Raw genomic sequence first — 22,557 nt, 5'->3', positions numbered from 1 at the left:
TGATCGCGGCCCAAGCGAGGCCGGCCTGGCGAGTTTGCACGCAAATGCATGAACGGAACGCGCCAAGTGATTTACATTGCGGTCGGCAGTCAGTCAGAGTCTTGAGAACAAGGAAATCAAAGGAAGTGTTATAAGGGTTCAGGGGAAGCTCCTCCCAACTCTTTCCATCGCTGAGCGAGCGTTGGAGAGGAGGCGATTCCCTCTCCTACGTTCGCTCCACCAAAAGTGGAAAGGGGTGGGAGGAGCTTCCCCTGAACTCTTAATCTGCCACTCACGTACTTGCTTTGCGGCTGCGTAATTGACGTTTTAGTGGGACGTCCTGTTGAGCAACGACGCGCCTGGTTCAGTACATGTTCCATCCGGTGTTCCGTAAAAGGGGGATCTATTAGATCACAGTCACTGATAGCTTATAAGAAACGCAGAGGGTGACGCGTCCCGGCGTTTTATTATCGCTAACAGCCAATGAGACGCCGAAGAGCGAGTCAGAAAAACCTGATCATAATAATGCGTTTTGTAAGCTGTCGGTGATTCAAAGGACGGTAGAGCAAGGATTGCCCGTTGCTCTAATCGAATGTTGCTGCAATCTCATTAGCTTACTGGGTGATTTCAGATAAGATCGACCAAAGGATGGCTAGTCGACATTTTCAAATCAACTGATGTTTTTATATGTTATTGTCTAGTGTCTGGTATGAACGAATCCAAACTTAGTTTTGACTAGAAAAAATACTTGGGGACAGGAAAAATCGTAAGGCATGAGGTGGTGGACAGTTGCATTAACGCGCACTGATGGAGGGGGCCCGTTTGAGAGTGAATAACTAAAGCGATAACATTAGGATAACTCTAATACGTTTTAGGCGCAAACTATGGGTATAGCTTGCTTGTAATATAAAGTAATCATATTTATTTAAAATTTATTTATTTTTCTAAAAATTGACAAACATGCCTGCTCGAACGACAAATGGCAAACTTTGGAGGTCTGTATCTCATGAAATAATTTAATCATTATGATACAATTTGCAGATATTATTCTACTAATATATAGCTAATATTTAAAAAATAACTGAGGTATCTGTGTGATACAATAGTTAGGATATATTTAGTCAAACATGGAAAAAAAATAAAACAAAGAAAAATTCCGATGCGAATAAAAAAAAAAAACACCCTCGATTTTTTTAAATTTAGGTAACCTGTTATACTCTATTTCGGCATTCATTTCCATTAAAAACATGTTGCATCATTTTATTGAGAAAGAAGATACAACTCCCCAAAGTAGGGTCCTTTTTCAAAGCCTACACTTAGCAGTGTTTTATACAAGAACTGACTCTGAGTTCCAGTTTCATGAAACCAACACACATCTTTTATATATTTTTATTCAGATGAGGCCAATGATAACTAAAGAAATCGTTCGCACACTTAAATTAAGGAGAAACTACTGTGTACAAAGAGGTATCATATTACGGACTAGTGATCCGAGAAAAGATCATGCAGCCATCGGCCACTAGGAACTTTGTTTACTTTATTCTCCTGCGACACTATATGCTATTCCCTCTTCCGCTCTTCCGCTCTACCTTCATCTCTCTCTCTCTCATATATATCCCTGATATATATCCAGAACAAAAACATGTTCAAGCATTCCCTTTCTGCGTGGTAGTGTTCTGTGGCTAGCAAAAATCATTTCCTCGCTAAGCTCACGATTATGGCAAAATAGTTGCCGGAAACCGCAGACGACACTCGTCGCTAGTTCTGGCAAAACCGCCGACACAATCTTTTTTTCGCATTTCCCCGCTCGCTGTCAAGGACAAGGGGGTTCGCTTCAACCAGCAAAACATGGCCGCCGACGCCTGTTTACTGAGCAGTCATGCCTGTCGCCATCTCACTCGCTGGCGTCACGGGCGATAATATCAGGCACAAAGGGGCACACCAACCGGCAGCATTATCCCCAAATACTCGAGCCTCGCGTAAATACATAGAGTGTAAACGCTGTCGCCATGTTATCGTAGTAAGACCGCCCCCCCCCCTCCCCCAACGGGGGACTGCAGTACGCGACGGCGTACTAACACAACGGCGACGATATCGACATCGCGGGCTCCGAATTTTCCCATAGTTCTACTCCACGGGCATTTCTCGAAACGCTTGATATTGTGTACGCCCGCCTGGAAGTATTTCAGGCGCGTAGTTAAGATAAGGCGGTTCTCCGCGGCAAAAGAAATCAATTTCACAAAAGCTTAAAAGCGGCGACGACGCGTGTGCGGTGAACGCTTGTAGTTTTGGTGTAGACAGGGTGTGTGTGTTCTCGTTGTTGACACCAGCCGGCGATAAGGCACTGCAGGCGGTAGCTCAGTACAGCAAGGGCTAATTCGAGTGGCCATCAACGTAACCCCACCGCCAACCCCTCGCGAACCGGTCGCCGACATGGCTCAGGCTGTGTCATGGACCACGTGGTAGAAGCTCGGGTGCTTTCATATCAGCGCGTGGAGGGACGACAGTGCGATTCCGGAAAGTCTTTTTCGAAGGCCGCTGACCACAATTTTTTGTCTGGAGACTTTCTCTCTTTCTTCCTTTGACGTGGATCAAGCTTTGCCGACAGCCTCAGTTGTGACCTCTCTTTTCAAATGTACGTTTGCAGTGAGTGAGCTCCTCAGCCTCGGACTTGTCACTTGTGCACCCAGTAGTTCTTTCACTTGGCAATTATATGCCATCAGTTGGGGTTTAATTTCTATTATTTATGTATACATTATGAAGACGTCCTGGAGGTCCGAACGAGTGTTTTGTGCAGATTACTTTTGCAAACACAAAAAAACTATACCAAAGCAGCGGAATTTTCGAAGTGTTGGCGAGTTGGACCTAAACCCGTTGAAGCAAATTCTTCCGCCTGACTGTTCCACCAAAGTGAGTGCGACGGACTACCTGTGCTACCATTGCTTCATGCACATCACTAAGGAGATCTCGATGCGAAGCTCAGAGCAGTGCCCTGACTTATTTGTGCCAGCTGAAGAAGCAATTGAAGATCTAAATCGCAGCATAATACCTACAGATGTGTCGCCGCTGAGACAACCAAGCGTCGTAAGAAGTCGGGACAGGCCTGCCTATGTCAAGAGAAAGCAGACAGAACTGGAGCAGGTTGCTGTCAAGAATATACGCTCAAGGCTACGTATTGCGTACGACAGGGACGCACCATCGGGGTCGTCCGAACCAACATGCTCCACATGCACTGAGTGGGGGGACAACTTTCGGCAGGCCTTTGAAACCGCCACCCCTCTCCGGGAACGTTGTCAACTGCTTACACTCCTGCCGTCAACACTGACGAAGAATGAGGTTCAAAAGATGATTCCACAGGCCTCAATGTACCTCATCAGTAAATCCCGAAAACTCAAGGAAAAGCATGGCGTGTGGAATGAGCCGGAACACGAGGTGCAAGGTGAGCCCTGAGAACCTGTCTGCTGCCCTAGAGTACTTCACGAAAGACGAGCTACAATGTTCGCGCCAAAGTCCCAACCAGAAGGACGTCATCTCTGTCATGCTCAACGGAGAGAAAACGTTCGTGCCAAAGCGCTTCATGACACGCTCAATACGAGAGGCCTTCCGTATATACAAAGACAAGCATCCCGATTCCGGCGTTGGGCTAACGAAATTTTATTCGTTGCGCCCTAGATGGGTCCAATGTATTCCACACCAGGAAGTGTGCGTTTGTGTGCGCTGCGCCAATTATTATCTTTGTATTGCCGCTCTAGAGAACGTTACAGGCTCAACATTCAACACATGGTGAAATGAACTCGGCATTTCTGTGCGACCCAGCAACAGAACTGTGACTTCAAGGAGACTGTGATCACTGCCCAAAAGGCCAGTTTCTTACACTCCAGGAACTTGATATCCCGGAGGATGAAGAGATTGTGCTTGCAACATGGGAGTCCGGCGACCTTGTGAAAAAAACTTTGGAACCTGAGACTTTCCTAAAAGTCATCCAAGTGACGGTTGGAAGTTGGGTACTTCACAACCATATCCGGCAAACGCAAGGTAAAGCGATCTACGATGAAAAACAGTGCATGCAACGCGGGAGCATTGTCTTTCATTTTGACTTTGCTGAAAACTGGACCATCGTGCTTCCTGACGAAGTGCAAGCATATCACTGAAAAAAAAACAAGTTTCGATATTTACATGTGTAGTGACGACAAGAAAATCTACAAACAGCTTTGCCATCATCAGTGAGGACCTGTGTCACGACGCCGCTCACGCTTGCTTGGCTCTAGAAAAAGTGAAGGAGTGGGTTGAAGACAACGTTGCGGTATACTCGTACGTGACGTACGTAAGTGACGGCGCCGCCAGTCATTTCAAGAATCGCTACCAGCTTCACCAATTTGCAAAGGACGATTGCCCACAAGCCCAGTGGTTATTTTCTGCATCTGGACATGGGAAAAATGCATGTGACGGAGTTGGCGGACTCGTGAAGCACCAGGCCACGCTGAACAACCTGAGAGAACGTTCAGTAAGCGCAATTCAGACGGCCAGGACAATGGTGAGCGTTCTATCAAAGAAACTGAAAGGCGTGCATCTTGTATATCTGGACGAAAATGAGGTTGTTCGGTATCGTGAACAAAAAAAAGAAGAGTGGCTGACGGTGCGCGCCTTCCCTGGCATTCAGTCTTGGCACGCGTGGCGGCTCAGCAAGTCATCAACAGAAGGGACCTGTGACGTATATGTAGCACGGACAGTCGGATCTGCTTGGAAGCAACTTTATTAAATGGGTACAGCGAGGAAAACCTTAGCGTAAAGTGCCGAATTTGATTTCCCAAGGACTGCTCATATTGAATGCAGGGACATCTTATTTATCACATTTTTCTTCACGGGGTATTTAACCTACTGTTTTTGTTGGTGGTTACTAATAATTTTTATCTGATCACTATAAAAAAAATCCCAAAATGTTATCCTCGAGCAGGATAAAATATATCGGCTTGCCACGATTCATTCATACACCGAGAGCATCGAAGCTGCTCCAGTTAGGCACTATGGCATCCGTCACCTGAAATTGTTTCTAATCGTAAATACACAGCCAACCTAACTATCTTACTATTATATCTTTGTTTTTGTGTGTGGAAGTAAAGTTATTTATTTTACTCTAGATGTAAAATATACCGGAAGGTACAACTTCACACTGCATCATCTTTTCTCAAATCATTAGTCACTAATATGATACCACTTTGTACGCTTATGTAAAATGCTGTATATAGTTTCTCCTCCCTTTTACTGTGTGACCGATCGCTCTTTTTATCAATGACCTCATCTGAATAAATGTATATAAAAGATTTGTGCAAGTTTCATGAAACTGGAACTCAGAGTCACTTCTTGTATAGGACACTGCTAAGTGTAGGCTTTGAAAAAGGACCCTACTTTGGGGAGTTGTTTCTTCTTTCACAGTGCAATAATGCAACATGTTTTTAATAGAAATGAATGCCGAAATAGAGTATAACAGGGTACCCAAATTTAAAAAAAATCGAAGGTGGTGTTTTTTTTTTATTCGCATTGGAAGTTTTCTTTGTTTGATTTTTTCCCATGTTTGCCTAAATATATTGTAACTATTGTGTCACTCAGATACTTATTTATTTTTTTCAATAATAGCCATATATTAGTAAAATAATGTCTGCAAGTTATGTAATAATTATTAAATTATTTCATGAGATACAGATTTCCAAAGTTTGCCATTTGTCGTTCGAGCAGGCATGTTTGGCAATTTTTAGAAAACTAAATAAATTTGTAATAAATATTATTACTTTATATTACAAGCAAGTTGTACGCATAGTTTGTTTGTAAAAAGTTTTAAAATTCTCCTAATTTTATTGTTTTAATTATTCACTTTCAAACTTGCCCCCTCCATCAGTGCGCGTTATTGCAGCTGTCCACCTCTCCCTGCCTTACGATTTTTCTTGTCTCCAAATTTTTTTTCTGGTCAAAACTAAGTGTGGATTCGTTTATACCAGACACTAGGCAATGTCATATAAAAACATCAGTTGATTTAAAAATGTCGACCAGCCACCCCTTGGTCGATCTTATCTGAAATCACCCTACTGTAATGAGACGATTGGCAGGCTAAGCCAATACCGCGTAGAATACAAGACCAGCACCTTTCTCCCTCAACGCCATCGTTAGTGGTCCAGCACGCAGCGCCGCCTAGCTTGCGTCAGCGTCGCCGGCAGCGCGTCTCGCAGCATCTCGCAACGCAAGCACCCGGTGACGCCAAGGCGTTTGGAACTCGGCGGCGTCGCTCCTCCAGCTTCAACGTGTTGGCCACTTCGGCCCGGTCCACTAATTGTGACGTCACGCGTAGGCCTTGTCTTGTGGGTGGCACTGGCTATGCGCACCTGTCGAATTTGGGATTTCAGGATTTATAAATATCTCGCACAGCGGTAGCGTAAGAAGGGCGGGGCTTATGGTCCTCGCTCTTTCTGTGGTGTGCTTTGTTCTTTGGCCTTCTTATCGGTTCATGCTTTCATTTCTTCGACGACAATAAGACGCACTGAACTCGACACGCACCACGTTTCTTTAGCTTTCAACGACTGTGTAGTTTACGTACATGCATACAAACATTTTATTTCCAGTTTTTAACATCTTACAATCTGTGCCCACATAAGCTAATAAGGCTTGTGCGTGGGGCGCGGCAGGTACATACTCAGATGAACACACACTCGTGTTACAATGAAATTTGTGCCTCTGGCATGCCCAATAGTTCCATTGTAATACTATACATGCTCAACTCTGTTTATCGAGTTTAAACCAAAAGCGAACAAAACTATTATGGACTGTGGGAAGCGCAATGGCGAAAGTCCAAATAACCCGTCCTCTGCATTAACAGAAAAATTCCGGTGGCTTAGCTCGGCTATGCCAGGATATACGTAGCGTAAGCTTATGCGCACAAAATGAGAGGCATTATCAAGCGGCTCCGGTGCAGCGTCAGACTTGGCTACTGCGCAAGAGAGGCGCACAGCTGGACACGCGGCGGCGCCAGTGTGTCTGCCGCGGCTATGACGTCACTCCTCTGGAATGCGCAGACCGGCGAGGCGGGCGCGGCGGCGGCGGGGCGCGCGGCGGCTGCGGCTGCGGCGCGCGCCAGCTGTGCGCCGTGTGACGTCACTGCTCCTCGCGCATGCGCAGCACGGAGCACGGCTCATTATGCGAGCCACGCGAAACTGCCCAAGCTCGGCCAGTGTAGGTCACGCTACAAAACGATAGCGCTTCATTCAATCAACGGGTGACGAAGATTGATTGACACGCGAATTCAGTCCCTGCAAACAAGCGTTACGGGAGTTTGCCACGGGCGTATTTAGTGACGGTAAGAGCTAGTGAACGCCGCTGAAAGTCAGCCTGTTATTAATAAATATAATTTAAAAAAAACAACAGAAGAGCAGAAGAGAGGCCCGCCAGGTTCATCGCCACCGATCCGGCAAATGTTCGAAGGAAGGCGCTGCGGAGATTTCCAATTGGGACGGCTCCTACCTCGTTTTCCTCCGCGTTCCTGTCTTCCAATCTGCATGTGTTGCTTTGACGCTGACCTCCGCACGAGGTGCCGAAGAACGGCAGGCATACGTAACGCGATTTCGTTACCGGGTTTTGTTTTTTCCCCTCCGTCTTATTGCGAACGATCAGCCAGGAGAACAATTAGCTTCACGCGCGGGTGATTTATTTGCGGCGTGCAGTTTGCGAAGACTGCTTCCAGGATGTTGCAAAGTGCGGCGCACGGTTCGCCGTGGCGCACGGACGTGTTCGCGGAAACTACCGCAGTTTAAATTTAGAGCCGCGAGAACCGAGAATCGATGGAACTAATCTTTGAACCGCGTTATTTCGGTCTTTGACCGCGTCTAAACCTGCTCAGTGTGTGCACAACGCCGTGCAAAAGCTAAGTTAACGAAACTTTATTCCCATTTATTGCCATGCGGATTCCGGAGGGCAGCGAATAACTAGAAGTCGGTCCTATTGAATAATGGTGGCGAATTCAGCACGACAGAACATGTAAATAATGCAAACTATATTGTTTGCAGAAAAAAAAATGTCAGAAGTGTTGTTTTAAGGCCGGTGAGAGATGTTTGTACTTACTTTGCCTAGGTGCCATGTGCCAATGTATAGAGCAAGCATAAATAAATGTTGCGTGTCCCTTTTTGGCCTTATTATTCGATGGCCTCGCTATTATGCGACCAAGGGTAATTCGAGCGAAGGTAACTTACGTGTCAATCGAGTTTGCCGCACTCTCCCCCAACGAGAAAAGGAAGCGAATATCTCCATTCACATTGTTCCCGCATTATTTTTGCCACACGACGCAGGAAGCAGATAATAGAACCGCGTAGCAGCAAACCTATGCTACGAAAAAAAGCGACAAGCGCACACCGACGTGGACATAGCGGGTAAAAGGCGCAATGCAACAACCCACACCGTCAATTTGCATGTCTGTGTTTGTTTTCGTGACGAGAATTAAATTAACCCGATTTCTTTTTCTTTTCGAGGGAGAAAGCGTGTCACGGGCGCCTTGTCTGCGTACTTGTAGACACGACAGGCTGTCACGTGACGTCCGTCGGCAACCAGGTGAGGGCGAACCGGACAAAGACCCAAGCGGCACCGTCACAGAACGCGGCCGCTGGCAATATGCTTATCGGCGTGAACTTTTCTCGTGATACAGTACACGCTGTTCAGGCTATCGTAGTTTTCGCAGTGTTTTGCGAGCAACGTTGTCAAGGCTGTTGCGTAGTTTCCGCAGTGCTCCAACGCCGTCAAAAGGTACCTGCGCGTGGCCTCTTATGGCGTCTCCTTCGTGCGAGAGCGAAGGAGAGGAAACGAGAAGCCATCACCGCAGCAGCGCGGGGCTGCAGCATGCACTGCCAGAACTCTAGCCTGAACACAGTAGCCTAAAGTTTATCTGTTTTGGAGTATGCGTTACCATATGGCATAGAGAGTTTTAGCTGAGTTATAGCCGACCGTATACGCTGCGGTGCTCAATCCGTGACGGCACGAGCTCCCGCATCAAAGCGGAGCTTCTGCGTACGGTGCACTAAAAGTATCTAATATGGGCGGTTCGGATTTTTGTTTCTTAGAGAAATTGAAGTCATATACTTTGTTTAAGCAAAGTTTTTCAAAGCGGCGAAAGCTTTCGAGCGAGTTACTTAGGTAGGGTGACCACCCGTCCCGCGACTCGCGGGACTGTCCCGCATTGAGAGCGCGTGTCCCGCGTCCCGCAAGAAATTCCCAAATGTTTAAAATGTCCCGCATTTCATACTGTCGTAGCATTCACTATGCAAATTATGGCGCTTCCGAAGAACGGGCCACGGGGTAGCGCGGAGGTTGCTGATGAACATGTGAATATCGATGGTATGCCATTTTCTATACAAGCACTGCGGGAAGCGACCGTCGTTCTTGCAGGAAAAAGACGCACATGTGCCGTTGTGCCTCTCCCCTTGATGGCAAAATATTTCGAGCGAAAATTGCTCGCCAAAAGTTGAACAATAAGCTATTGTAATTGTTTGCAAATCATACTGTGTCATGCGAAAGGGTTGTCTTGGAAAGCTTTTTTTTTTTTTTTTTAGTCTCAGAAGGGTCAATAAAACAGCAACATAAGGTTATAATTTTGTGTAAGAGCATGTTAGTATAAGAGTAAGTATCGACAGGAAACAATAAGCCGAAAAAGATTTACGATTTCTTATTTCCCTTTCATGCATTTTGGTCTGCTGCAGTCAATTTTTATGGTTTCAACTTAGACACCCATAATGAAATATTTACCATTACAATTACACAAAAATATATCACTGTGAATGAAAATTATTCTAGTTTAATTGCCGCCACACAATTTTCATGTGTATAATATGCTTACGGAGAGCACAGGATATCGGTGTGCGCCCGTGATGGTGACTTTTTTTACATATTTTTTTTTTTTTAGTTATGAGAATACCGCCCTCCTTTTACCCCCCCGTTCAGGGTGTCCCGCATTTCACCTGCCGGAAGGTGGTCACCCAATACTTAGGACGTCAGAGCGAGGTGGGTGACAATTAACGCACCGTCGGAGCACACTTTTCCCGTGCAAAGCACTTACGTGGTTCACTACTTCGCTCCGATTGGATCACGCGGCTCGTGGCATTCACCTTTATTTGCCAAGGTGTGCTGGAGCGGACAAAAACCTTAAGTAAACCTCTCAGAAGTAGCCGTTCCGCCTGCACCTTCGTCAGTGTTTCGAGCGGTGTTTCGGCGATTGGTAAGAGAAGTATACAGCGTTAAGAGCTCAGGGGAAGCTCCTCCCATATCTCTTTCCACTTTAGCAGAATGAACGCTGGAGAGGAGGTGACTTCATCTCCAGCGCTCGCTCTGCTAAAGTGAAAAGAGCTGGGAGGAGCTTCCCCTGAAATCTTCGCCTGCCAGCGATTTAGGTCCGCGATGCCCTCAAGAATAAGAGATATATTTGCCGGGAATATTAATGGCGAGAACCTGTTGCGTGCCGAAGGCACGAGCATGTGGGAAAGAATATGGGCCTTCCTGCGCGTTCGCGTCTCACGTGCCTCGACGTATCTTCGTTTATCTATTCATGCCTACGTTGGCGTGTATGAATGTATACCGGTTTGCAGGCAAGTAAATGTGTGTTCGCCAGATATGCTCTTCTTTCTGATCACGTTTGCCTACGTGGGTGTGCGTTTGCATTTGATTGTGATTTTGCATAATCACATAGCGTTTAGTGAACCAGAAGAAAACAAGTGCACGCAGGTTGAAAACAAAAAAAGCCTGGTTTTCGCAACGAAAATTTTAAAATGTAGTGGACTATTTCTTACCTCGCTTCCTTCGAAAGCTCCCCGCCTTTTCACTGCGATGCATCCGCGGCGCCTAAGCTCGTCAGCCGAACCTGCAGCTCACGCACTGGGCACGATCATCGCGTCACTCGGCGAATCCAATATTCGTCATTCGACGAATATTGGATTCGCATTCGTGGCCAATGAGTGAGTGTGGACATTTCATTTATCAAAAGAAAGAAAAGAAAGGGGGAGTGCCGGTGATGGCACTTGCTGCACCACTCGGGAATGACACGTTCCACGGTGTGCTCAAAAAGCACGGTGGAAGCGTGGAGTCCTCGGTTCCGGTGAAATACTACGTCACGACCACGTGATTCCCCATTTCGATTTTTTTTTTGTTAAGGAGGAAAGCTAAGGAGAAAGAAGTTAAAAATCATTTCATGGTCCCTTTAATGCTCGAAGTTAGGACGGAATCACGGTATGCCATTCGGCTTTCTCGGCGTCAACAATCTTGTGCTGCATAGTCAAGGACGACGCAGCTTCCGCAGTGCTCTAACGCCGTCAAAGTTACTAGGCGAGCGCGTCACTTTGTTCACTGTTTTTCTCGCACGAGAGCGCGTGAGAATGAGACGCAAGACGAAGCGACATCCTCTCGCAGCAGTGATGGGTTACAGCACTGCGGAAGCGACGTTATCCTGACAACGTAACAAAAAATAATTGACGCAAAGAAAATCTTTTTACGGTTACTTCGCACTTTGGTGCAAAATAACTATAAAATATGTCTTCCCGAAGCCGGCCATATGACCAGGAGATCCTTCTTGCAAAAATTTTAGCCGCCGGGAGAGATAACCGCATTCACCAACAAAGCACCCCTCTATTGACGTTCAACCAACATCTCGGTTACACCGCGTCTTCTCCGCAATGTGGAGCTCAAGTTCGTCTGAATCTTTTGCTAGAGTTGTGGTGACGTCAGAACGCCGAGCTCCGATTGGCTCTGATTGAAGGATAGGGGGTAGACCTCGAAGCAAGCTGCCTTGAGGTCTACCCACTATCCTTCAATAAGAGTCAGTCAGAGCTCGGCATTCCGACATCACCACAACTCTCGCAAAAGAAGCAGACGACTTCCGTTCCGCACGAGCATCCGTCAGATAGACCCGCGAACTCGGTGAACGCTCTTGCTTACACACTGTGACAGATGGCGTATAAAAGCTGCACGTCCCCGGTACTCTCGGCAACTCGCAGCTCCCGCTCGCCGCCAAACTACAGGGAAGCTCGCGACAGACACCGGCCCCAGAAGTCGGATCGGGGTCTGCACTCGCCGACGGTCGTCGCATGATTCAGCGACAAAGACGGACAGCCGAAGTCCGCTCCACGGCCGCCGTTGCGGCGTCGCTTGGCAGGCCACGCGAACTCTGCGCTGCCGTGCTGGAGCCATAGTGCTTCCTGGTCGTCGAGGAAAGGGAGGAGGGGGAGCGCGTGGCCCGTCCATGCTCCGCCGCCCGATAACCGGGAATCGCCGACGAATGCAAATGACGTAAGTAGGCCCCAGTCGGCTGTTTCTTCTTATTCGGTGGGAGGGCTGCGTGCGGGGCCCGACTGCAAACGGAGGCCCACGAGTCAATGTGGGCTTCCTTTGTGACGGCCTTGTCCGACTTGGCCATTCCTGCGAGTCGGAATCCGCTGGGACTGGGACGTATGGAGTACAATGCGTATGCCAAACGGCCCAAAGCTCGCGCTGTGCGACGCCTATACGGGTTTTCGAGGCCTGCGTAGAGGTAAGGGACAGCGACTAAGGTGCGTGCTTCACGCAGACCTGATAAGAATAGCGGCGGCTGTCTGTCTTTTCACAAACAAATTTCTTTGTAAATGTTTTTTTCCCTGTCGCAAGAAAGTCACGTTAGGCTCGGCAGAACCAGTTTACAACGAGAATCCTGCATGTACCCTAGTAAACAATTAATGGCACTGTGGGAAACACCCAGTGTAGGATATATAGTGATTCGGATCACATGATACGCTGCTTTGTAACGGGTATTCAGAACGAACAATGGCGAGGTTAAACCCACACGGAAACAGGCGCACTTATTATTTAACGAAAAAATCACTCTTGGAAAAAGCGGGTGTCTTGGTTTATAGACACACCGAGAATGTCCGATGAATTTCAATGTCACTCAACTTAAGAGGAAATTTGAACACGGCAAGGATAATGCAAACAACGCAGCTTGGAGAAATGGTAGACCCAGGTGCTGTTCATCTCGCAGCCTAACCACGCTTGGTCTGGTAATAAAGCATTAACATGAGCATATTAAAATTTGATGAGCTGCTACATCTTTTAGCTAGCATATATGAATCTAAGATTCCTGGATTTAGTAAGACCAGGCTAGACTTCAAGATTTTGGGTGGTTTGGTGCACTGCACATTAAACAGTCTGAAGTAACGTACTTTAGCATGGCGTGCACTGACGTGACGTCAACGGCCATTCTGGTGCCCTTGCTGCTGAGCGCGTATACCGTCTGCAGCACGCATTTTGCACACCGAATTTGTTCTTCTCGTCCAGGAACAACCTGGTATGACCACCGGCACAATGCGATCACATCACGTGAAGCCATGCATACAAACGAACCGAAATGTTGCATTCCAAGATGGCCGATGGCCGTTTTCGGAACGGATATACGTTAGCAAGCAGCCTAACGACCTGACCACGTGCTTTGTTTCCTACAGTCGTCGATCGACAAGCCGCTTCTTAGTCCAGTGCACGACTCTGCTCCCGGTACCAAAGGCGGTCGACCGCGGCCAGCCGCGAGCAAGCCATTACGACGTCGTCGGTCGGCCGCGAGACGCTCGCTGCCCCTACGCGAACGAGGAAAAGGAACTCGGGCCATTCTTCCACGGCATCTCTGCTGCGGGCGCCTGTGGCCGCCTCAGAAGGGGGATTACGTCATCCGGGCGGGCAGTGTCCGTTATTGTTTCCGGAGCCCTAAGCGAGTTCTGCTGGCTTCGGCCCCCACCGGCGGACAGAGGGGCTCATACGGCAGGCCGGACGCCCCAAGGCTAATGGTTTATTGTGCCGAGATTATCGCTGACGGCGACACTCAATCGGATCGCTTGCGGCCGAAGTGGCCATTGGCGCCTCTACCCTGGAGGTCCGCGGTGCCTTCGTGGGACATCAGTACGACGATACAAAGGGATCGTTTCGGACGGTGTAGATTGAAATAACACTTCAGGTGTAATAGAGTATGTTCACTCGGGGAGTGGCCAAACAGAAAGGAAAAGGTAACTTTCTTTCGGGTGATAGACGAACAAGACAACGGCGATAAGTTTGGATGGTATTTCTCGAGACGACGTGCGGGCCTCGTCCCATTTCATTACGCTCCAGACCGAGGAAGGCTAAAGAAGGAGCCGACTTTACATAACAATACCGTATCCGATAGTCCACGATGCCAGTTGCCAACTGTCAACAATACATACTTCCTCTCCAATAGTGTGCGGATGCAGGAACGGACGATACAAATCGCATTCGAGACAACCTCGACTTGCCACAAGTCTTCCTGTTTGTGCCTGAGTTCGTAACCTTGATAAGGCCTTCGTTGACCCAACCTTTGTTTCCTACCCGGTTTTGTTTCGAAACTGCAGATACTGCATTCTTTGTCGGCTTGAGAACCGCAGGGCGCGACAGAGTCCAGGTCATCTCATTACCGCTCCACAGCCAATGAGACAGCGGCCTTAACCGATAAGAAAGCCGAAGAACCAATCAAGAAGCAGAAAGAGACTAAGCCACGCCCTGCGTTTCGTAAGCCGTCGGTGGCTGTAATACCTCGAAGGTCATTCGTTCCCTTTTGTTAATTTCACGAATAACATAGGCTTGACTTTTGAGTCTAAAAGGAGCTGTTATTCAACTAAAGAAGAATGTGCATTGAATCCGTGTCGAGCACTTTTTTGCGCCGCTATAAAAGTACGTAAAAACACAACCACAAATGCGCGCAGAACCGTATCTAAATATATATATTTTTTATTTTATTACTAGCGTCCTTTTTACAAGAGATAAAAATGGCGGCACTCCACGAACCACCCTCTAAAACCGCGGGACAATTTAAATTAGGAGTCCTTAAAAAAGCATTTCCAGAAGCCTTGCTTCGGGAGTGGTACAGCATGGCTTCCAGTGGACGTTAGCCGGCAGTGGCATCTTTCGCTGGCGTTTGCCGTTTTCTTTCAGCTTGGACATCCATTAAAATACGCTTAGAGAAAAAAGAAGGGGCCTCCGGAAACGTTAGCGGTGGCCTCGAACATTCACGCTCCTCTTTTCTGGCGACTCGTTCGTACAAGTGGTCGGGGAACGAGAACCAGGATGCTGACAGAGTTCATAGCTGCCGCAAACTCAGGCTGGCGAGTCTCCAGGAGGCTCACGCCCGTCCTTTCGTTTGTACGTACTTCGTAACGTCCTCGCTTCGGCAAGAGGACGACGGGTACCGATGTCTCAGCTGATGTGGCACAACTCTCGCTTCCCATGTCCGGACGCACAGGCGCACAAACTCAGAAGGGCAGAGCCCTTCGTGCGGGCTCGACGAAGCTGTGTCTGTAGTCCCTGGGCCTCCTCTGGACGTGCCTCAGTGGCTCCTGGACTACCCTCGGCTCCAAAGCAGACGGCTGGGGCAGTCTCTGCGCCGGCTGCGCGTGACGTAGCTGGGCCGGATGACCTTGCTGATGAGGTGCCTGCCGATGTCCGTGGCTCGCTGGGAAGGAGACCGGTCTGCTCCTCCGGTGGGACCACTCTTCGTCCGAGGAGGAGTCCAGTTCCCTGGGAAGCAACTCGTCGGAGCCTATGCCGCTGCTCGACTTGGAGCCGCCTTCCTTGAGCAGGCGCGGGGCTCCCTGCCTCTTGCACATCGTGCCGTAGTCCTTGGGCGGCAGCAGCAGCGGCCCGCGCTCCGGGTTGCTCAGCTTCTCACGGAGCTCGGCGGCCAGGGACGCGTAGAGGCTGGCCATCCGGTCGCTGGAGCAGGGCGCCGCTCCGGGGGTCACCGGAGCGGGAGGACGCCGAGGTCCCGCGGAGTCCTCGGAGTCGGAGCGGTCTTCGGAGCCGTCTTCGGTGCGTCCGTCCGAGGGCATCCTGGGCGGCGGCTCTCGGAGAAGCCCCTTGACGGCGAGGCGATTCTCGATCTCGCGGAACTTGGCCTGGTTCTCGGGCTTGTCCGCGAGCTGCTGGAGCTGGAGGCGCAGCATGGTGGCGGTCTCAGCCGAGTCGCACCGGTAGACGTGCACATGGACGGGACATCGGGTGGCCGGGTTGTAGAGAAGCAGGATGCAGCAGACCAGATCGCCGTCTTGGTGGGCGCACGTGACGGCGTGTTGCGGGATTAGGTGCTTGACTTGCTCCATCTTGCCTCTGACGCCCCTCGCGATGTTCTGGACCATCTTGATGCCCTTGCCGCTTACCTGGACGCGAGAAGCGAGCATCAGTCGGCTCATGAATATTTCATCAAAGGGAATTTATGCTCATAAATATTTAATCAAGGGACATGTGTTTCATCCTCCGATGAAAGACGTGTCTGTGTCACCAGAATTTAGTTCGTTGTATATATTTTTTGATCGCCGGCTGTCTGTATCGGGTACGAGAAGAAGTGGCACCACCCTAAGAAGGGCAGTGACGCAGTCATGAATTTTTAAAGTATATGGTATTGAGAACTACTAATAATGGCCATTGTTGCCGAGCGCGTGGCAGTGGTGAGTTTCCGTAAACCTTCGGAATGCGCATTCTACGTTGCGGCTTTTAGATGTATTCAAATGTGGTGTCCACCCGATTAACTATTTCCCAGAACAAGTACTCGATCCTTATCTTATGCAAGATGCCTTCCTTACCTGGAGGGTGACCTTGGGAGGCTCGATCTCACGCTCCCGCTCGAGCAGGAACCTGAGCACGGGGCCGATGTACTCGGGTCCCCTGAGCCCCCGGGACTCCTTGGCGCCCAGGAACCAGACGTAGTACGACTGCTTCTTCATGTCTCTGGCGCCGCGCCGGAACGCCATCCTCGCCGAGCCTCAGGAAGTCGGGACCTTCAGGGCCGCATAGGGACCCGTGCGACGTCCGGTTCTTCCAGGCACCGATGCAGAGGGGAGCCCTGATTTGGCCCCGTCCCGCCTGCGATGTGGAGAAAGAAAGGAAGATTTAAAAAGGGGTTCCTCCTGCTTTTGCCTTGATTTTGAAAGGTCCGGCTCTACAGGTAACACAATGGACAATACACAAAGACGCGTATTGCCGCTGGAGAATTATTATTAATTATTCACAGTGTGTACATATGCTTGAAAACAAACGTCTGAAAAAAGTTTAAAAAAAATGTTGGCTTTGCCAAGGTTGGTTTTGTTTTGTCCACGAAAAAAAAAAAAAAACCCGGGATTTCTCACGCTTGTGGGCGTCTATACTCGCTTACAAACACGCAGTTTAAAAACAAGCCCGCGTTTGCCCACACCCAACGTGGGCACTGCGCGTGCGCAGTGCCCAGATGCGCAGTGCTGACCGCGGCACCATCGCAGTGTCGTGACGTCATAGAGTTGAGTTGGGGCAAGCTACATTGTACCAGGCCCCTGAGGATACAAGGTAACCCCTGAGGATACGAGACATTATTTATTTATTTATTCAAAATACTTCAAAGGCCTTTCGGCATTACATGAGACGGGGGCCATACAGTTCGATAAAAACATCAACCAAAAAGTACGGCACATACCGCACTGCATATTGACATCAGTACAATATCGCAGATATTGTACTGATGTCATATGTCGTTAGCATATGTCGTTTGAGATTGTGTACTGTTTCATGTATTTTCCCCCCCTCTTTTTAACTTTTTATGTGCCACGACATTGTAACCAAGAGGTTCTGGGGCATGATACAAATAAAGGATTATTATTATTATTATCAGTTTAAGTCATAGTTATTGCAGAAGTAGGTATTATGCCAAACACGTCAGCTTAGAAACGAAACAAACACATGTAAACACGGACGTACAATATTCAGTTAATATTTAGTCAAAAAAACACAATCAGCTGGCTTTCACCTACGCGAAATGAATGGTTAAAATATCTGACCCTTTTATTTATGCTAAAACAATGGTTGTTCTGTCTGACCGAAAAAGGCTTATAATCAGAAATATACACTATGGCTTCGGGAAGATCGTTCCAGAGTTTGATGGTAAGTGGTAAGGCAGGATTATTGAATATCAATGTTGCCCCAAAAATACGCTTGGAGCTCTTAGTGTTAAAGATCCATGATTCCTTATTAAGTGGTTCCAGAAGAGACCAGTAAGTTCCACCGGGGTCATAGCATAGCGGTAGCCTGTGGATTAAGCATGGAAGAGAAACTGTACGGCACGTATCCAGCAAGGAAATCGAATAGTTTTTGTTTTAATAATGGTATGGTGTCGAAACGCGAGCATGATGATGAAATAAAACTTGGTTGTGAAGTGCACGGGGCTTGGCCTTGCCCTCCCTGAAGGGGTAACAGATTTTGCCGAGGTCCTGAGTTTTGCTGGTAAGGATAAAAGGTCGGAAGAGAAAAAGATTACAGACACAAAGAGGCTATCAGAAGATTGGTGGAAATTATCTAGGGAAAATTGAATGACGCAGAACTAACTAGCACAGCTGGGGACAGGCGGGACAGAGGAAAATTGGGACTCTCTCCCGCGTGGCTCCGGCCCAAAGTCTCAACCCTGACCCCCAGTGGGTCCTGTGCTGGGGTAACGCCGACAAGGTTTGACCAGAGGAAAATTGGTAACGCCCTTGCCGGGGGAAGAGGTGACGTTTTTAGTTTTTTTTTTTATTTGCCCGATCCCCCAAAGGCGATAAAAGGCAGGCAAATGATTGGTCTGGCGAGAACGATGCTTCCAGCACCTCGCTTAGAGTAGCCATTGACAACAACACAATTAAGGAACGCAGCGCGGTGCCTATTACACGCACGCTTCTTGCATCATAATTATTTCTCGATCGTTAGCGATTTAATTGAACGTGGAGCGGTATAGGATGCTCACCTCGGCATTCGCCACGCTCTGTATTTCTTTAAGCTTTCAGTTTCTTGATTAAAAATATACGTTTCCCTCGGTTTTCTCGCAGTGAGAGTATAAATTTCTGTGTAGCCGTTCTACAGTATACTAAGTTAAATCCGCGGCCTATTCAAATATAAACAATTTTGATAAGGGTGTTACAAGTGCGACATGTTTAGCAGATATGCCACGTGCATCATGGAGCATACAGCAGGGTTCCGCGTTTGTGGTATACCGATATAAACGTGAAATTAACCCCCGAAAAAGTTTTCTCTAAATTAGTGAGAAACACACACACACACACACACACACACACACACACACACACACACACACACGCACGCACACACACACACTTAAAATGTCTTAAAAAAAACCAGATAAAAACGCCAGTTTTACGGAACGCAATCTTTCATCCAACGTTATTTTTCTCGCTGACCCGGAACACAGCCGCACTGAATTGTCCTTAGGGTTGTTCCTTTCTAACGAAACCGAATTCCTCGTCCCGTTCCGTTCTTCATCTTACCGGTATTACTGGACATAATAATATGATTTATAACCTAATATAATGATATAATTAACTTTTCTTCAGTAATAATACAGTCGCTTTACTCCAAAAACCCTATAAACACGGATTTTTCTTTACCATTGAAATTAAATACCAAAAAACACTGATTCAAAAGGAAATAAACACCGAAAAATAACACAAGGCTTATTTCGTGGCTGCATACATGAAGACTGCCCTGAAAGTGCCTCTCCATCTTAAAAACAGCGATCGTAGATCTTCACGCCTCGTGCAATTTTACGTGCCTTCAAGTACGCTGCCAGATTATCGAACCAAAATAACTACGATTTCATCGAGGAATTAATTCGAGAGGTTCAGATTTTGATACGCACATTTTCGTTTCGTCACTCGACGAAACCTGCGACGTAACGGATACTACAGCAGCTAATCGTGGCGTCACTCCTTTTTCAGTTTCACTCCTTACCAACCCTTCACCGATGCCTTACGCCAGTGGTTCTCAAATGGGGGTCCGCGAAGGCATTCTGGAGGTCTGTGAAGCCCTGCCTCATCAGTTAAGTCCGGCAATATAAGTTGTATATTTTTTCAGATTTAGAAGAAATGTTCCAAGTTACGGGTGCGTTTTTTTCGTGTGTATGTCAATGAGAGAAGTCTACTTCACACTAGCCCTTAGTTATATCCCCTTATTAATTCATTATCATACTTAACCTATACCTTTTTCCTTCCTCTCACCACGAACGGGGTCCTCCATCATCTCCGCCACTCCATAAGGGGTCCGCGAAACATCAATGATAGAGAACCACTGCCTGACGCTCACGGCAAGAGCGAGACGCGAAGGGAAGACAAAGACTTTTGATCGACCAATCTTACCAACACCGAGCCTAGATACGCCCCTCTCAGAACCTCGTTCCCGCCTATAGGTGGGCAGGCCTGTTCGCTACTCAGTGCAAGTAACCAAACTACTTGTAATCGATTAGTTTAATTTTTTTTTTATTATTTGCATATATTTATTAGCGAGTGATGGTAAGAGTAATTTGGCTACTTTTAGAAGTATACAAAATCCCATGGTTACCGTTATTATTTTCTCTTTGCTTCCTAATGGCGCCCTTTGTAGAAGTTTCCAACATTAGGACTCCCATTGTAGGCTGGATAACGACACGCTGGTACACGTTGGCGCTGTCGTCGGTGCGGCGCTTCCGCGGACCCTTCATTTCACGCCAATTCGGTTTCTGCGCAAGCGCACTGCTCTCACTGGCGTGGGCAAACACGGACTTGTTGCGAACATTGCTTAGAGAAGTTAACGAAATATAAATGTGAAAAATACAACATCCAACAAAAGCGTGCATACATGACGAATCGCTTTATTGGCATCAAATTGCGTTATTTACGCTCAGTTCCGTTTCGCTTGATACGATAGGGGTTGAAGGATGCTGGTGATAATAATGGTCATGACGGTGATGTGCGGTGAAAAACTGTGTCCTCGTTTTCACTTAAAAATATATTTAAAAAAAAATTAGATTTATTTGACGGAAATGCGATAGATTCAAAACGCGTTGCCTCGTCTTTTTTCCGCCGTCGCTCTTGGATAGGGTCAGTCAACTCGTGGAAAGAACCACATCCATCGCCGGAGCGGCAGCTAAGCTGGGCCGCCTGCTCGTCTCTGGTTCCGCGCCAGCTGTGCAACGCTCGTATTGGTTCGAAGGGCTGACGTCAACACGCGTCACCCCCATCCCTCTCTCCCCGCCGCCGTGGTGATACATTCGGGAGTTTTCGTAGATCGTTTCTTCCGTCCCGCAACGCTCTCCGATATCCGCTACGATATCTCCGGAACTCTGCGGTCAAGGCCAAAGTCGCGCATGCGAACTAGCGGCGTCTTCGTTGCGGAAAGCGTAGCGCTTTGTGCACTTAAGATCGCTTATTCATTATTTCATCAAAGCGTACTCGTTTCAGACGCGCAAAGCTAGCGTCGTTTATTTTTTGACGACTAAAGTCTCGTAAGAATTACTTCGGGCAACGTATAAATCACGTCTTAAAACTTGTTGTTTTTCTGGAGGTCAGAACGGGTAGATGGTTGGTTATTTTTCGAGTTGTCACTCGGCGTCTTGTCATGTAGGCTTCCGCGAGAACAGTTCAGGAACCTGCACACAGAAGGACCTTCCAAGGTAACATAGCGAAGTGTCCGAGAAAAACAAAAACAAAAAACAACAAGAAAACTAATGACACCGAGAGGAGCGCTATCGCGGCAGCATACGACGGCATTTCCCGCGTGTTTTTTCTCGGTTCAGGAATTCGCAAGGTCGTTGAAATCGCGCTTTGGCAGATCCCCCATCGCGAGGTGAGGGAACGCGGCCTCGTTAGAGAAACTCGTGTGTTGTGTATATGTGTACATCCGTATGCATGTCTGCATACTCAACAACACACTCGGAGCCTTTCTTCTGGTTTTTCCCTTTCCCTTTCTCTCTCTCTCTCTCTCTCTCTATATATATATATATATATATATACTAGTATATATAATATATCCCTGTCCCATTCCGTCAAAAAAAAAAAATAAAAAATACAGCGTATATTTTTACCGCAAAAATAAACTACGGATCGCCGACTGCTCATTCACGGCCCAAATGATCGAACCATAATCTTAGACAAAAACTATAAAATATTTTCGAAAATTTGCGATGGGAAAATAACAGCCGATGAGGCCGTCCAATACATGGAGCTTAGTGGTGCCAGTCACCGCGAACGAGCCCCACTTGCCCATTGAACATTTTCTGAAAATCACTTATGATTTTTTTTAATAAAACCTCCGGTTCGTTCTGGAACTTTGCCACGCCGGTCCGAACCGCTAGCACTACATTTGGGCGGAGAATAAGCATTCGCCAATATGTATAGCTTTTTTTTTTTTACGTAATACAAATTTTGCGATTGCTTTTGGGGGGCGCTGTATATGATGTCTCGTTAACACGGGCTCCGTTAATATTAATAAACTGCTATATAGATTATATTTTTGGGGAGACTAACTGAGTACATGAATTCATTTTTTTTGTGTGTGTTTATTGTGGACAAGTTACATTATGGACGACTGTTGGGAGGAACGGAGGTGTCCATATTAACGAGACATCACTGTATAAATGAACGTTTTGTAATCAAAACGAAAGAACGATACTTCGTAGATTTACGACTTTAGGACGGGAGTTTACGTATGTGTATTTATTTATTTATTTTACTTTATTGCAATAAGAAAGGGGGGTTCATTATAGGCCAT

General features: G+C 47.4%; 1 protein-coding gene across 1 annotated transcript in view; it reads right to left on the bottom strand.

The window, feature by feature from the left end:
- Positions 1-14,736: 14,736 nt before the first annotated feature.
- Positions 14,737-22,557, bottom strand: part of LOC8041022 — a 104,549-nt gene continuing 96,728 nt past the window's right edge. Inside the window, exons 2-3 of the mRNA XM_029981799.3 lie at positions 16,602-16,881; positions 14,737-16,178 (exon numbers count right to left, since the gene is read on the bottom strand). Coding sequence (XP_029837659.1) covers positions 15,276-16,178; positions 16,602-16,769 — 1,071 coding nt within the window. The 5' untranslated portion in view covers positions 16,770-16,881 and the 3' untranslated portion in view covers positions 14,737-15,275. The remainder of the gene's footprint in view (positions 16,179-16,601; positions 16,882-22,557) is intronic.

This window comes from Ixodes scapularis, unplaced genomic scaffold, assembly GCF_016920785.2.
Source record: "Ixodes scapularis isolate PalLabHiFi unplaced genomic scaffold, ASM1692078v2 PGA_scaffold1__304_contigs__length_218370807, whole genome shotgun sequence".
Taxonomy (NCBI): domain Eukaryota; kingdom Metazoa; phylum Arthropoda; class Arachnida; order Ixodida; family Ixodidae; genus Ixodes; species Ixodes scapularis.
The sequence above is the reverse complement of the archived record's forward strand: the minus strand, read 5'-3'. Positions and strand labels throughout refer to the sequence as shown.